At 47.5% G+C, this 16277-nt stretch overlaps 1 protein-coding gene and 1 long non-coding RNA gene across 13 annotated transcripts in view; one reads left to right on the top strand and one right to left on the bottom strand.

The window, feature by feature from the left end:
* Positions 1-3508: 3508 nt before the first annotated feature.
* The window catches only part of T2 (brachyury 2), a 66969-nt gene continuing 54200 nt past the window's right edge, over positions 3509-16277 (bottom strand). For 9 of the 11 annotated variants that reach the window (XM_030249629.1, XM_030249626.1, XM_030249628.1 and 6 more), the window contains 6 exons: positions 14336-14419; positions 13080-13186; positions 8996-9056; positions 8017-8243; positions 4515-4629; positions 3509-4132 (listed from right to left, as the gene is read on the bottom strand). In XM_030249629.1, the coding sequence (XP_030105489.1) occupies positions 4082-4132; positions 4515-4629; positions 8017-8243; positions 8996-9056; positions 13080-13186; positions 14336-14419 (645 nt within the window). In that variant the 3' untranslated portion in view covers positions 3509-4081. Of the gene's footprint in view, positions 4133-4514; positions 4630-8016; positions 8244-8383; positions 9057-13079; positions 13187-14335; positions 14420-16277 lie in introns of those variants that run through there. The other 2 variants (XM_030249631.1, XR_003952102.1) reach the window with 2 other exon arrangements.
* On the top strand, positions 12378-14618 carry Gm34036. Of its 2 annotated transcripts, XR_385202.4 has the most exons (3): positions 12378-12521; positions 13387-13680; positions 14267-14618. It is a non-coding gene; the product is annotated as a predicted gene, 34036 (long non-coding RNA). The 2 variants fall into 2 exon arrangements; XR_001782179.2 differs by lacking the exon at positions 13387-13680 and having other exon boundaries at positions 12384-12521.

Genomic DNA, 16277 nt, shown 5'->3' with positions numbered 1-16277 from the left:
TGGAACTGGCCTTAGAGATGGTTGTGAGCCATCATGTGAGTGCTGAGAATCAAACCCAGGGCCCTTTGCAAGAGGGAAAAAAAATGCACTAAGTCATCTTTCCAGCCTCGGTTACAAGGTATTTAAGAGAAAGATATTGAGAGATGCTCAACCATTAAAGTCAAATATTCCCAAACCTAGAAGATTCAAGTCTTAAACACTTCTGGTCACAAGCATTTTAGCCAAGGGATCCTTAAACTTGTATAAACTGGTTTGGCTAGTTTCCAACCTGCTGGGGTCTGTGCTGCCTAGGCAGAGCTCTGCTGTTTAGAACAGTGCTAACAGGCTGTGTTTACTCAGACCAGTTCTCTTCTTGCTCACCTGCTGATGAGGAAAGTGGCAGCCTGCCTTCCTTTCCTCCAGGTCCTCCCTCCTCCCACCCAGTCCTTCCTTCTGTCCCTCCTTCCTCAATACCATGTTGACCAGGCTGGTCACGAACTCAAAATATTTTTCCCATCTCAACCACCCTAGAATCTGAGATTCTTATTCACTCTCCCTCTCCTCTCTCCCCCTTCTGCTCTCCTTTCTTCTCTCCCACCTCTCCCTCCCACCTCTTTCTTTCCCTCCCACTCTCTTCTCTCTCCCTTTCCCCCTATCCATCCTTTCTCTCCCTCCCTCCTCTTTCTCCTCTCCCTCCTTCTCTCTTTTTCTCTCTTCTCTCTCCCTCCTTCCTGCCCCCCCCCCACACACCTCATGAGTATCCTTACTGCACCAACGACATGCTAACTGTACTCAATGTATTTTTCAGTGTGGAATGAAGAAATTCTATGACCTTCTTATTTTCTGACCTCATGCCTAGCTCAACCCTGTAACTAGCTTTCTGATTTTCCCAAGAGCTCAGACAACTCATCCACGGAAACATATATTTCTACAGATTATAATTCTGTTTCCAGTATGACGTGACAGTCCATTTTCCTCCTTAAATAGTTATATAATTGTTCCTTCATCTTCATCATACTTTTCCAAGGTGTCAGCTTTTCTTACTGTGTCTTAAAGTTAAGCACAGCCTGTCTCCTTGAAGGGCTATAAAATGAAGAGGATGAGGGGCAACTGTATTCCTGAAATACCAGCTGGCTCCCAGGTGGCCAATGGTGACATGCCTCAGAAGGTGTGGGCAAGAAAGCAAGGGCCAGAACATAGCTTCTGTTTCATTCTGAGGAAACTGCAAGTGCCAGTTCAGAACCTGGGTCTGTCTTCTCCTCCTTGGGACCTTCTGAGACTGAGACAAGAGTCTCACCTAAAGTTAAAAGGTATTCAAGTGTCTTTAAAGTTCTATTTACTGGGCTGGAGAGATGGCTCAGTGGTGCAGAATACCTTTGCTCTTGAGAGCACCCAAGTTTGGTTTCCAGCAACCACACAGTCCCCAGTTCACAACCACCTATAATTGTAACACCAGGAGATTGGACATGTCTGGCCAATCACAGGGACACGGACACGGACACGGACACACACACATTTAAAAGTTATTTTTTTAAAAAATTCTGTTTATTCATAGAGGAAATGTTTGCAAACGTTAAACACAGCTATGTTTTCCTGTAGCATTTAAACTCTATACAATACAATGGGGCTAGACAGATGGCTCAGAGGCTAAGCTCACTGGCTGCTCTTCTAGGGGACCCAGGCTAAACTCTCAGCCCTGACACATCAGCTCACAAACACTTGTAGTTACAGTCCTAGGGGATCCCTCATCCCCCTATGGACTCCTCAGGCACTGTGTGTATGTGCTGCACAGACACCTGTACACATAAGATAAAATTAAAACTTATAAACGACGATAGTGTTTATCCTTTTTCCCCATCCTTGTGTGGGTCAAGCTTCTCCTACAGTATTGCACAGGAGTGGAAATGAAGTAGAGCCTGGTGCTGTCCCTAACTTCAAGAGAAAAGGTCACGCTAGCTCACTGTTGAACACACAGGTTTCTTACATATATTTAAACACAGGCTTAGTTCTTGGTTTGCCACTGTGTTTTTAGGAGTGGTGCCTGGGTTGGGAGGAACAACTGTGTAGCTCTGGCTTTGTGACTGAGGATGCACTGCCCTCCCAGGGGGAGCTGGGAACTGCTCCTTAGGCCCTCTCTCTAGAGAATGTATGTTTGAGTTCTGTTGTCTCCTCCCTCTGCATCTGCAGGCTTCGTGTGCCTAACATTTTCTTATTTTCTTAGAGGTAGAAAGAAAGTGATGGGCTTGGCTGAATTGTTATAGGACTCCTAAGGGTTTCTACCTCTTAAAAAGATTCTCTCCGAATCTGACCTTACTTCCACTAGGGAGCTGTCTGCACTTTGGGTGTTATCCCTTGGTGAGACCTGCCTTTTTCTTTGGCTCCTTTAAGCATTTCCATTGTTCTTCTAAAATCCCTTCCTTCCTTCCTTCCTTCGTTCCTTCCTTCCTTCGTTCCTTCCTTCCTTCCTTCCTTCCTTCCCTCCCTCCCTCCCTCCCTCCCTCCCTCCCTCCCTCTCTCCCCCCCCTCTCTCTCTCCCCCTCTTTTTCTTTTTTTATTGTTCTCCCCCCTCCCTGTCCAACCAAGGGAACTCCCTCTATAAACCAGGCTGGCCTCAAACTCAGAGATCTACCTGCCTCTGCCTCCTGAGTGCTGGACCACAACACCAGGATGAAAAAAAATTTTTAACTATTCATCTTTTCCATGTATGGGTGTTTTGCCTGCTTGAATGGCTGTGTGCCATGTGCATGCAGTACCCACAGAAGCCAGAAGGGGGCATCTGTCCCCTGACACTGGAATCACAGCTGGGATTTTCCCGTTCAGGGTGCTGAGCCATCTCCTCCCCCCACCCCCTTTATTAGTATTCTTGCAATACTGGGGATTGAACTCAGGGCCTTGAGCATCAAGTAAAGCAGTCGTCCACTCAGCCACATCCACAGACAATGCTGTCATTTCTACTAGTGCTTGTGATTTTTTTGGGTTCCCTAAATATTAGGGTTGATATTTTTCACCCCTTCTGGAAATTCCTTTCTGTTCAGCACAGTGCCTTCCACAGCTTCTCTGCCATCACTGCTGGCCCTGGGCTTCAGCTCCGCTGGGCTATTAAGGCCAGCACTTTGTCTCTGGTGCTCACATCTGATCACATCTCTGGCCTCTCTGGTTCACACATTCCATCTTCAGATATGCCTAATCCAACCCCTTGTTGGAATCTACTTCCGCTCCTTATATTTTTCTACTTATAACGCTCATTTCACTTCATCAAACACCCTTGGCTCACTTTCATGCCTCCTTATCCTTACCCATAATTTGAAAGCTGTTTTAAAAATAATTTTTAAGGGCAGGAGGGATGGATCAGCAGTTAAGAGCGCTGGCTGCTCTTCCAGAGGTCCTGAGTTCAATTCCCAGCAACCACATGGTAGCTCACAACCATCTCTAAGGAGTTCTGATGTCCTCTTCTGTTATGCAGGCATACATACAAATAGAGCACTCATATGCATAGATAAATGAATCTTTAAATGAATCTTTAAACAAATTTTAAGAAAGAAAACAAGCTTATTTTATTTAAGATGCTGCAAAGAGAGCACCAGGCAGAAGGACCATGAGTCAGAAGAAGTGACTAGCCATGGGCTGGAGCCTCATGTCTGAGTCTGCTCAGCGCTGCTGCCCACTGTGCTGCCTGCCTGACTGTCTCCATCATCCAAATTCACGGTTCGGGCTCTGCATGATGGTGTCACCTTTACAACGAAAGAACAAGGGCTGGAGAGATGGCTCAGCGGTTAAGAGCACTGAGTGTTCTTCCTAAAGTCCTGCGTTCAAATCCCAGCAACCACATGGTGACTCACAACCATCCATAATGAGGTCTGATGCCCTCTTCTGACGAGTCTGAAGACAGCTACAGTGTACTTACATATAATAAATAAATAAATCTTAAAAAATAATAATGAAAGAACGAAGTGCCAGGCATCTCGTGTCAGGCACGAGCATCTCTACCGGATACCTACCTCGCTGCTTATCATAATGCAGACTCAAAGAAAAAGAAAGCTGTCATATCCTGTTTGGACTTTATCTAATGACTGTTTAAAAAAAAAAAAGACAAAAAAAAAACTTATTCTTCATCCACATTGTTCACCCAGTATCGACTTGCTGTCTTGGCCTCCTACAGTGAATGAACGGAAAAAAAAAAAACAGGTATTTACGTGAACTCTTTCGTTGTTCTCAACAATACACTCTGAGGGTTGCACTGTGCGCTAACTTTGCTATCAGTGCCAACTCACCCAGGGAGTTGAAAGCCGTTAGAGAGCTATTCCTTCCTCTCTGGTGCCTACCATTACCCTGACATCTCCTATACTTCATCTCTCACTGCTGCTGCTGGCCCATCTAATCTCCAGCCCGGAAATCCTCAGAAATCTCACACTTGCTGGCATCCTGCTCTGCCCCACCTCCTGGCCTTCCACCATCTCCTGCTCTCATCAGTCCTTTGATCTCATGGAGAGCTACAGCCTCCGCCCAGCACAGGCAGAGAGAAAACAGGAACCTACCACCACAGGATGGGTCTGGATCACGTGTGCAAGGGTCAGGGGTGCTGTAGGTCTGGGATCTGTGGTCCTCCTGGCAGGAGCAAGTGTGCCCCTCTCGTGTTCGGAGAGCTTGCTCCTAAATGAAAGAGAGGAGAGATTCTCTCATAGGTGACATCCAGACTGTTTTCTGTACACAAACTCAAAATGCTCTTAACATCAGTACAGACTTTTTTTCCTGCAAATAAAAGGCCTTTCCCCCATTTTATTCATTTTTATGACATTAACTTTTTGGGGTCACAGACTGCCTTAGTCAAGGTTTCTATTCCTACACAAAACATCACCATAACCAAGAAGTGAGTTGGGGAGGAAAGGGTTTATTCAGCTCACACTTCCACATTACTCTTCATCACCAAAGGAAGTCAGGACTGGAACTCAAGCAGGTCAGGAAGCAGAAGCAGATGCAGAGGCCATGGAGGGATGTTACTTACTGGCTTGCTTCCCCTGGCTTGCTCAGCCTGCTCTCTTATAGAACCCAAGACTACCAGCCCAGAGATGGTACCACCCACAATGGGTCCTCCCGCCTTGATCACTAATTGAGAAAATGCCTTACAGTTGGATCTCATGGAAGCATTTCCTCAACTGAGGCTCCTTTCTCTGTGGTAACTCCAGCCTGTGTCAAGTTGACACACAAAACCAGCCAGTACACAGATTTCCTCAATGTAGTTAAAAAACAATTTAATGTAAATGAATGCTTGGCCTGCATTATGAATCTCATGCATGCAGTGCCCATGGAAGCCAGAAGAGGGCACTGGATCCCCTGGAACTGGAGTAGTAAGTAGTTGTGAGCTGCCATGTGGGTGTGGGGAATTGAACCTGGGTCCTCTGTAAGAGCAGCCAGTGGATGCTCTTAACTGTGGAGCCATCTCTCCAGCCCTGTCAATACCACAATTTAAAAAAAAAAAAAAAAAGATTCATTAGCGTCCTCTCTCCAAGACAATAGCATCCACAATGAAATGTGATATGTTTTAAGGAGGGTTCTGCCTCCGCAAGGCTATGAGACTTAACCACCTCATTCTTCTTTCACTACGCTCTAACCGTTGCTCTCCCGGTGTGTCTGCCATGGAGTATAACAGCCACGGACTCTCTAACTTCTTTCTGAATAACTTGAACCCACAGGATATTTAAGCACAAACTGGAATTGACCATGAAGAAAATCACAATAACCCTAACGCTAACAAATTTGATAAAGTTTGGCTTGGCGTTCTGTACTCGACAGCACCACCCTGGCAGATGGTTTGAAAAGCCAAAGATGCTAAGACAGTGCCTGCTTCTAGATCCTTCTTCCAATCCTCATCAAAGGTCCTTATCAGGGAAATGGAAGCAAATGGCAAATAGCAAGGGCAGGTGTGTGCAAGTGTGAGTATAGGTGTCTCTGTGTGAATGAGTATGTGCATGTGTGTGTGTGTGTGCGTGCACGTGTGAGGGCATATATCTATGTGTATCTGTGAGGGGGCATATATCTATGTGTATCTATGTGTGTGTCCACATGTATTTCTGTGTGAGTTCTGTATGTTTCTTCATGTGTTTGGGTCTCTATGTATGTGTATGTCTGTGTATGTCTGCATGTGTGTATCTGTGCGTATGTATGTATGTATGTATGTATGTATGTATGTGTGTTTGTTTGTGTAAATATCAGCTGTCCCAAAACTTGCATGAAAATCCAAAGAAATGACAGATTTTTCCCTCAGTTATGTTGGCTTAGACTTAAAGTTACTTTGTGTGGGTGGCTCCCGGGGATCCCCTAGAGAAGAGTACCACAGGATGGCTCCTCACAAAGTCAGGCAGCCCTGCCTGGCCACGGCCATGCTGCTGCAAAGGAGCCCACAAGAATGAGGTCTATGTCACTTTGGAGACCAGAGATGAAAGTGGCTCTAGAATGGACAGGAACGCTGGTCCTCACCATCAGCACCTGCATGGTGCCCGGGCCTTGACAGCACTTGAGACTGGGAGGATCTACAGGACAAGCAGGGAGTTGGGTCTAGCCTGGTGTGACCAGTGAGGACTCACTAACAGCCTGTAGCCCTCGTTTCTGCCTTATGAGATTACTGGTCTGAAGAATAAGGAACTGGGTGTGGACTAGATACCAGTCACAACTCATACATAACTGGGGAGGGCATTAAAAGAGCTGGTGTCACAGACAAACGTGACAGAGGACATCTCGTTCACATTCCTGAACTGAGTCCTCCAACAACCCAAGGTGCAGGTGTCATCATGCACACGGTACAAGGCGATGAAGCACACTGAGCTTCACTGAGATCGGAGAAGGAAGCACAGCCGAGTCCACCTGTGTCAACAAGCAACACCAGCCATGCCTCCCTGGGGACCAGGGAGTGGATGTGTACAGAAGAGAAACTGCAGGCTCGGGGGTATAGCTCTGTGGTAGAGCATTTGTCTGATATTGGAAAGATTCTAGGTTCAACCCCAGCACTGTAATAACAATTAAAATTACTCAATCAAAAAAATTACTCAATCAATAATTAATCAATAGTTGATTAATAATTAATACCCCCCCAAAAACGGGGTTTCCCTGTGTCACTCTGACTGTCCTGGAACTCACTCCATAGACCAGGCCTCTCTAAAACTACAAGAATCTCATGGGGTGTCTCCGGTGAGTAGGGGTGACAGGCAGGAGATGGCTGGTCACACACTTAACTCAGGGATGAAATCTTGTTATGGAGTTTGGAGGCAGCAGGGATAGGCACCTGCCCACCCCAGGGCCCCTGGAAGGACAGTGGAGAAAGTGGTCTGAGGCTGGCAGAGTCCCAAAGTGAGAGGGAACCTGTCTATGAAATCCAAAATATCCACTGTCACTTCTTCCCCACCCCAAATTCTTCTACTGCCACCCTAAAGTTCTGCTCATAGTTCTACTGTTTTACTTGCTGGCAAGTTCCTCATTTCTGACCTAATTTTTACATTTATTTTGTGTGTGTGTGTGTGTGTATGCACGCGCATGTGTGTGTTCATGCATGTGTGTGCACATTCGTGTATGTATGTGTGTGTGCGTACATGTGTATGCATATGTACATGTGTGTGCATATGCATGTATGTGTGTATGTGTGTGCATGTACACACATGCATACATATTTGTATGTGCTTGTGTGTGTGTTTGTGTGCACACGTATGTGCATGCATTCCTATGTATGTGCTGCCTGCATGTGTGTGCATGTATACATGTCTGTATGTGCATACATATATATGTGTATGCATATGTGTGTGCACGTGCACGTGTGTAAGTATGTGTATGTGTGTATGGACACATATGTGTACACATGCCTCTGTGTGTGAATCTATATACACCAGCATGTATACATGGTTATGTGGAATTCAGAGAGCGACTTGTAGGAGTTGGTTCTCTTCTCTCACCATGTGTGTCCCAGGGATCTGAGGTCATCAGGCCTGCAACAGGCCCTTCTGCCCACTGAGCCATCTCCCTGGGCCTGTTCTCATCACTTTGATGACTCACGTGCCACACAGGGTCACTTGGTGTCTTCCTGTCTTCAGGTGGGGACGTCTCTGTGGACTTTCTGGGCTCTGGCACTTCAGAAATCGGAGGGCAGGTCCTGCTTGAGGCTGCTGCTCAGGGGTTGGGGAGTCCTCCTCCTCTAGTTCCCTTGGTGGAACATCTGCCTGTGTACGTTCTCTTGGTGGAACATCTGCCTGTGTACGTTCTCTTGGGACCATGTAATCCAGCTTGGGAAGAAACAACACTTACATTTTGTCATCATTGAGAACATGAGAAGTGGATTTTAGATCAGAACTGGGGTGGTAATGATCTATATATTCATATTTGAAAGGTTTCTAATAAGTGCCACTATTAAAAAAAACTGTACCTTATAACCAACAACTACCACTTGGGTCCACCTTCATGCTTGCTACGTGAGTCCATCTCTTCTCTATAACCAGTCCTACTGACCCAGTGCAGCGTAGGAACAAGCAGAAGACCAGAGGAAGGAAGGTGAAGTGGTTTGGGCTCTATACTGTTTTTAAGGTGGATTTGATCATTTTCTTTTGAGACAGAGTCCTCAGGTATCCCAGGCTGGCCTTACACTCATGGTGTAACTTAGGGTGACTCTGAACTCTCAATTTTCCTGCCTCTAGCCCTTCAAGTGCTAAGATTACAGGTACCTGCCATCATGCCCTGTTCATATGATGCTGGGCTTTAAGCCCAAGGTTTTCTGCATGCTAGGCAAATACTCTATTAACTCAGTGAATCTCTACCCCTAGACTTCAGAGTGTACTTCACTACAACCCAAATGGACCTGTCTTTCTGTCCCTGGCCACTGCCACAAAAGGTCCTGATTTGAGTAACAATTCCAGGAAAATGGAACTGGATCTTGCAGCCAGGAGACAAAATACCTCCCATCCCAGCTCCCTCTGTACCTCCCAAATCTACTTCCAAGCAGGAGGGATGCCTGCTACCCCTGGGCCCACAGGACACTGACCAGGCTTCGGGCCCTGTGCTCAGCATCCATGTCTGCAAAGCGGCCATCTCTTTCCAGCAGTCTGCCCGGGTGGTACCAAACAGAGAAAAGCAAACACGGAGGAAGCTGTCAGGCTCAGCACCCCTTGAGTACACAGAGGCTGCAGTCACATGTCCTCAGGCTGGACGCCCTTGGCTGGGTCATCCTGCAGGAGGCCACCGCGCTGACAGGACAGCTCACACACAGCTTGCAGTTATGCAGGACAAGTGGCATGGATTTCAGAGGACATTTTTACCATGTATTAAAAATAAAGTGTGTCATAAACATGGGCCTATTCCGGGAGAGCCTGCAGCCTAAGGAGCACACTGTGGTGGAGGGAAGGCTCCTGGAACAGGCTTATGGGATAGTACCCCCTGAGATGGTCGAATGCATTCTGTAATGGACCCTGCTAGCTTCCCTAAGCCTAGTTTCAGCTCTGCCGTGAGTGATGAGGGATGTCTGCGGTTATACAGATGCTCAGTTACAAGCGTGCCTCACATACTGTTCATCATGAAGGAAAAGCCCGCCTGGCACTCAGTGTTCCTCACCCGTGCTGAGCAGAGACACATGGGATACTGTGTGTCTGTGTGTGAACATGTGTGCACAAGTATGTGTGCATGGATGAGTGTTTGTATGTGTGTGCGAGCATGTGTATACACTTGTGTGTACTTACCCATGTGTGTACCTATATGCATGGTAGGGAATTTCTTTAATATCTTTGGCTTGCTCCAGACACCAGGGGATTTGGCTCTGTCCCAGGTTAAAGTGTAGACTTCATTGTGTAGTCTCAGGAACATGCCTCCATTACCAGTCCTCCTGGGAGCTCTTATGGGGTTCTCAGACCATCTCTGTGAGAATTCAGGGTTACCAAACTGGGACTATTTTTTCTGTCTGTTTGTTTTCATGAGACAAGGTCTTACTACATAGCCCCAGATGGCCTAGTACTAACTATCTAGACCAAGCTGGCCTCAAACTCACAGAGACCTGCCTGCTTCTGCCTCTGGAGTGCTGGGATGAAAGGCCTCTATGTTACCCTGCCAGGCTGTGGGGCTGTTTTTGAGGTCCTAGGCTCAAGAACCAATAAATAACCACACTGTACTGCTTGGCTGCTGGCCATAGACAAGGCCTATGGATGCCTTCCACTGCCTTGTGGGCTGCTCCTGGAAACCCCAGAGCACCTGAGGCGAAGAAGTAGGCCACCCATGCCCAAGGGGCTCAGCTGAGCTCACATCACAGCTGGGGGTCTCAGGGCTAATCTGTGGGGTCACCAAGCAGTCTGGGCTGAATTCTGCTGAGCTTGGACAGGACAGGTGACATCTGCCCTTGTACACAGGGAACAACAAACACCTAGGTAGAAGCAAACAGTCTTTAATCAGTTGGAAACAGCTGTTTGACAAACTGCTTTCCTCGGAGAAGACCCGCCCCTGGGAGGATGCTCGATAATTAGGAGCCTGGGTGGCTCTTTTGCGGAGCTCCAGCTGGAGAGTGTAACTCACTGTCAAGAGTCCCAGGGTTACTCACTCTGTGTGCACCAGGGGTGGGTGGGAGAGGGCCCTGTCACACAAGGCCTCCCAGAGGCCGAAGCCAGCCTCAGAGGGTGGCCATCTCCCATTTCCGGAAGAGGAAGGAGGGAGGGAGGCACAAATGTCAGCAGGAGCTGTCGAGAGAGCGGCTTAGATGCCTGCACAGAGACAAAGCTGACAGGCCACTCAAAGTTAAGCTCTGACTGGAACAGAACAGCATCTTCCTTTTTCCCTCAGTGGGGTACCAGAAGTCACTTCCATTCTCAAGAATCCCCAGTCTTTATGTCCCTCTGTGCTCAGTGTAAGAAAAATAAAATAAGAAAATATAACCCGTAGTGCCAACTTAAAAAAAAATTTTAAAAGCCAGGCGTGGTGGCGCACGCCTTTAATCCCAGCGCTCGGGAGGCAGAGGCAGGTGGATTTCTGAGTTCGAGGCCAGCCTGGTCTACAAACTGAGTTCCAGGACAGGCAGGGCTATAGAGAAACCCTGTCTCGAAACACCCCCCCCCCAAAAAAAAATTTTTAAAAAGGAAGAACATGGGAGATTTCTGAGTATGCACCCTTCCGTCTTTTTAACCTAAAACTTGAAATTTCTGTTACTTTATCAAAGTAATAGAAGTAATTTACACTTGAAGGTCGTGGAAAGGAAATACTACAGAGGGCTGTATGTAGTTCCCATGTCCTTGCAGGGGCCTTTTACCTGTTGGGCTGCGAGCATGAAGTTATCAGGATATCAGCCTTCAAGTGGCCCTGTCCTTGGCCTCAGGCCCCTCATGTGTGGGAACTGGGGATAGATCTGCAGATTGGCTTTATGGTCATGGATCTGCTGTGTTCCCACAACCATGCCGATTGGCTGGATCCAGACAAAGACAATATTTTGATGGCACTGAAAGAAGTTCTGAGGGAAGTGACAGCAGTGGGGAGGGACAGACCCCAAGAGCGCTGCTGGATCTGGGGCTCACACCGAGGGGGCCTTAGAGGTGGACCTGGTAGCACTCCCAGACCAGACGGCAGCAGTTGCTATTTCCCTCATTTCAGCTGATTAAAGGACACCAGAGAACAACTTACTCCTTAAATTGCAACAACAAAGGCTTGCCTTCTCGGTTCAATCAAAACAACGAGGCTGCCTGATTCAAATGCTAATAGTGGGGCCAGAATTGGTCCCTAAATGAGGGAAACACTCCCCCCAACACCACCCACCGCCCCACAAATGACCAGCTAGCGGCTTCTTTGCCACCAGAATCTGCTAAGCTTCTCCCAGGTGTATGCTCTGTTAAATGTTTCATGGGAAACACCAGAGTGGGTGGGAGAACAGATTTCAAAGAAGCGGGGTGGGGGTTGGGGGGTCAGCTCCATCCACACAAGCTTCTGACTGGAAAAGAACTTGGTCTCCTGTAGGACGGACCTCCTCCTATGCAGCAAATACAGGGCATTTTAACAGGTTGGATGGAGCGTTTGAATGCTTCAAGGAGGAAGACCACTGCCTCAGTTCATCACAGGTTTCTGATGGCCTCTCATCTGTGGACTCTGAGGGACTTGGTTTCTCCGCTCTCTGGTTTCTCTCACCTTCCTATCTGTCACGGACACTGGTGTCCACAGCCTGCAGTGCCCGCCCTAACTGCTTGTTTTCTTGAGCTCACAGGGCAGGCCAGAGTCAGACTAGACAGCCCAAGGTCAACTCCTAGGTGGCAACTCAGGCCAGGTCCTAGACCATACACTGGGGGTCACTGCATCCTTGGTCAGGTGGGGGAAAGGGAGGGCAGTGCCCACATCTACACGCTGTTGCAGAAAAGTGCATACAGCCCGAGCAGAGGCTGCCTCTGTCTTCAGTACAGCGGGTTTGCTTGTAAATGATTTACCTTCCCTCCGCCTTGTCTATTACTTACAAACTATGTATGTGCACTCTGACCTCACACACTTTCACCCCACTTAGCAGTCTGGTCTCCAGGGGACTGTGTACAGAGACCCTGCTGGAGCACAGACAGGTAAGTTTGTGTCCATCCTGGTAGGAACTGCTCATCGCCAGAGTGGGTACTTCAGGCTAGGTCACCCCAAGGAGCCTCAGTGACCCCCATCCTGAGTAGATGATGAGCCCTGGCCTCGCCTCTGCCTTCTCCTTCCCATATTCCTTCACAGCCTCACAGGCTGGCAGAGCCTTTGTCTCCATCTTTCACTATACCAGGTTCTCCCTCGTGATCAGATCATGTGCTCCCTCTGCCTTTTGTAAGAGGCTACTTGAAGGTGGTTTGGTAATGACAATTTCTTAGAGGCTATGTGAAAAAAACAGTTAAGGTGACTGTAAGGAGACATAGAAGCAGATGCTAAGGCCAGGACCTATGTGAACCCTTAGTCAGGCTCGGGGTGCAGGTGTGTGTGTGTGTGGGGGGGGGGGGTTAGGAAGGAAGCAAAGAAGGAAGAAGGAAGGAGGGAGAGGGAGAAAAAACCCCTAAGGGCTGTGGTTCACATCATAAGCCAGTGGGATTTTGAGTTTGGGCTGCAGAGTGAACTCCCAAGACCCTGTCTCACAGGGGAGCGGAACTTACTTTCTGGAGAATTCCATGTTAGCAAGGGAGGTGGAATACATCCGATACAACCGGCTAAGATACATCTTGCTTTGGGAATCCGTCCTTGTCTTACACATAGTCTTGCTCTGTAAGATGCATTTTGCCATGGTGAGCGCATCTCTTATGCTCACAACCCACCTAGCAGCTAGCATTTGAATTTGTCAAGCATGGGAACACAGAACCCTCTGTACTACCCTGGTGCAGACTTGCAAGCAAGCCACATGCAGTAGCTACCCCACCCCAACCCAGTCCTGCTTGGCATGGTGGTAACATATACTCTCTTTAGCTTTGGTTGATAGAGCCTGTGGTGTGTGGACATTTCGCCCTCGCCTTCCTCCTCAGCCTCACACTCCTGGAGGTGTGATGTCAGTCCTTAAGCTATCCTGCCTTCATCTCAAAGGACCGCACCAGGAGATGGAGCGCCAGGGAGCTCATGAGAGCCTACACCAGCCTGACACTGGAAAGAACAAATGTCTTTTTTTTTTTTTTATGACGGCTGAAGGGAGCAGCCAGTGCGTCCTTTAGTATAGTATTTGAAAAACCTAAATACACTGTTATGAACTATGCCACTCTTTAAAAAGTGAGAAAAATATTTATATTTATCTAAATATTTATTCTTTTTTTCCCCCAGTGCTGGGGTATCAAACCCAGGGCTTCAAGCATGCTAAACCTCTACTCAAACACTGGGTTATGTCCCCATGCCAGAAATTGCTTAAAACACAACAAAAGCAAAAATTATACACAATTAAATTGTAAACGATAAACTACTAGATGGGAGAATGGTCTAAAAATAGGGAAATGGCCCTTGAAGAGGAAGGACGGAGGAAGGAATGCCTGAGATTGGGGGGGGGGGGGCGCTTGCTAGCCCCTAACCCTGAGCTAGATGACCGTGTGTATGTGTGTGCATGTATGTATGTGTGTATATATGTATGCATATGTATGTATGTGTGTACATATGTATGCATATGTATGTGTATATGTGTGCATGCATGTATGTATGTGTGTGCATGCATGTGTATATGTATGTATGCATGTGTGTGTATGTGTGTGTGTGCATGCATGTGTATATGTATGCATGTGTGTGCATGCATGTATATATGTATGTATAATGTATGTATGTATGTATGTAATAGGCATTCCTCATTATGTCTTCTACCCTTTGCCAGGACTAAAGTTCTCAAGGCTCAATAGGTGAAGAGATCACCCAAAGATGAGGCAGAGCCCCACGCATTCACCTCCTCAGGTCCTCGATGCAGCCTCTGGGCAGCTCCATGCTGTTGGCATCTTTTTCTCCATTCCGTGAGCCGAGCGAGAAGACTCTTAGAAGAAAACAAGAGAAGTCTTCTCACAAATGCCCTCCGATGGGCAGGCCCTTTACATCAAGCCTGGCAGCCATGTGCTGGCCCCTCCACCTCTGTCACCTCATGAGAGCCCCGCCCCCAATGCAGGACTCCAGGCTGTGCCAACCCTCACTCAGAGAAGTGAGATGGCTACCTCAGACTAGATGTTCAGCCAGAACATCAGAGAGAAAGTGGGACGCAGTGAGAGAAGGGAGTGGAGGAGGGAAGAGATCACACTAAGATAACATAAACACTGCCCGCAGGGGCTGGGAGGAAAGCAAGAAAAGCTTTAAGCAAGAGAACTCAATGAGAATACAAGACACAAGGCCGACAAGCCATTTAGGAACAAATAGATCTTCTGTAGAAACCCAATGAAGCACACAGAACACATGTTTCAATGTTATAAAATGTCGCTGAAGAAATCAAAGATCTAAATATTAAAAAAACAAAAAACAAAAACCAGCCAATCGTGTTCATGGATTGGATCAATTTAGTAAAACAGATTTATAGGTAAGCACAATTCATACCAAGCATCCAGCCAAGAGCTGAGGAAATGTCTCAGTGGGTTAAGCAGCTAGCTACATCAGCCTCACGAGCCTCCTTCAAATCCTGGAGCAGGACTCCTATGCAAAGCTTGTATTTGGGGGTGCACATCTGTAATCCCAGCATGCTTCAGGAAAACAGTGGGTGGAGTCAGGAAGACAGAAGTCATGGGCCACATAGCCTGGAGCATACAGCACAGCAGCAGCAAGACAAGGAAGACCCAGCCTCAGAAAGAACTGGCTCCTGTCAGTTGCCCTGTTACCTCCATATGCATTCTGTGGCATGCACATGTGCCCAAGCACGCACACTAAATACGCAAATAATTTTGAAAAGATTCCAGCTCAATCTTGTTTGTTTGTTTGTTTGTTTGTTTGTTTCGAGACAGGGTTTCTCTGTGAAGCCCTGGCTGTCCTGGAACTCACTCTGTAAACCAGGCTGGCCTTGAACTCAGAAATTCGCCTGCCTCTGCCTCCCGAGTGCTGGGATTAAAGGCGTGACTGACTGTGCGGGGTGGAGGGTAGGCTGGTGGGGATAGGGACATCTGGGCAGGTTTCTAGTTTGCTGAGGTTGTGTTTGTTTTAACCATGGGGGATGTGTGCTTACTTTTGTCCACAGTTGTTCATTTGCTCAACTGTAATTGGTGGGAAAGGGTGTGCCTTTGTTATCACATGGGCAAGGTACACAGGTGCATTGTGGGGAAGGGTGTGCCTTTGTTATCACATGGGCACAGCTCACAGGTGCATTGTGGGAAAGGGTGTGCCTATGTGCCCTTGTTATCACATGGGCAAGATACACAGGTGCATTCTGAATGGTCTGTTTCTTCCCCCATTTATGTGTACGTCTCTGCTACCTATGTCATACAGTCCTCATCAATGACGCTTCCTGTTGGAAGGAAGCTCCTGCCACCATGCCTCCCCACCATAATGAACTATATATCTCCTTAAGTCATGAGCTGAAATTAACCTGCACTTAGTTGCTTTAGCCAGGTTATTTTACCACACACTGTGGAGTATCAGCAAGGGTGAAGGGAAGCCCCAGGCTTGCTGATCAACCCCTTTATACTCCCATATTTAATTCTCACAACACTCCATCCCTTGGCCTTCTTTGACATAGGATGAGACAGAGAATGAGGGCCTCCTGATGCTGTACAACCTGTCAGATACAGATTTACCTCGCAGCTTCTTGAGGTTAGCAGCTCCCAGATGTAAGTTTTGTTGTTTTGTTGTATGCTCTCTCCCCCCCCCCACCTTCTTCTCCCTCTCTCTCCTCTCTCTATCCATCCCTCTCTTTCCCT

Source organism: Mus musculus, chromosome 17 (assembly GCF_000001635.26).
Source record: "Mus musculus strain C57BL/6J chromosome 17, GRCm38.p6 C57BL/6J".
NCBI classification, from domain to species: Eukaryota; Metazoa; Chordata; class Mammalia; order Rodentia; family Muridae; genus Mus; species Mus musculus.
This window is presented reverse-complemented; position numbering and strand designations above follow the sequence as displayed.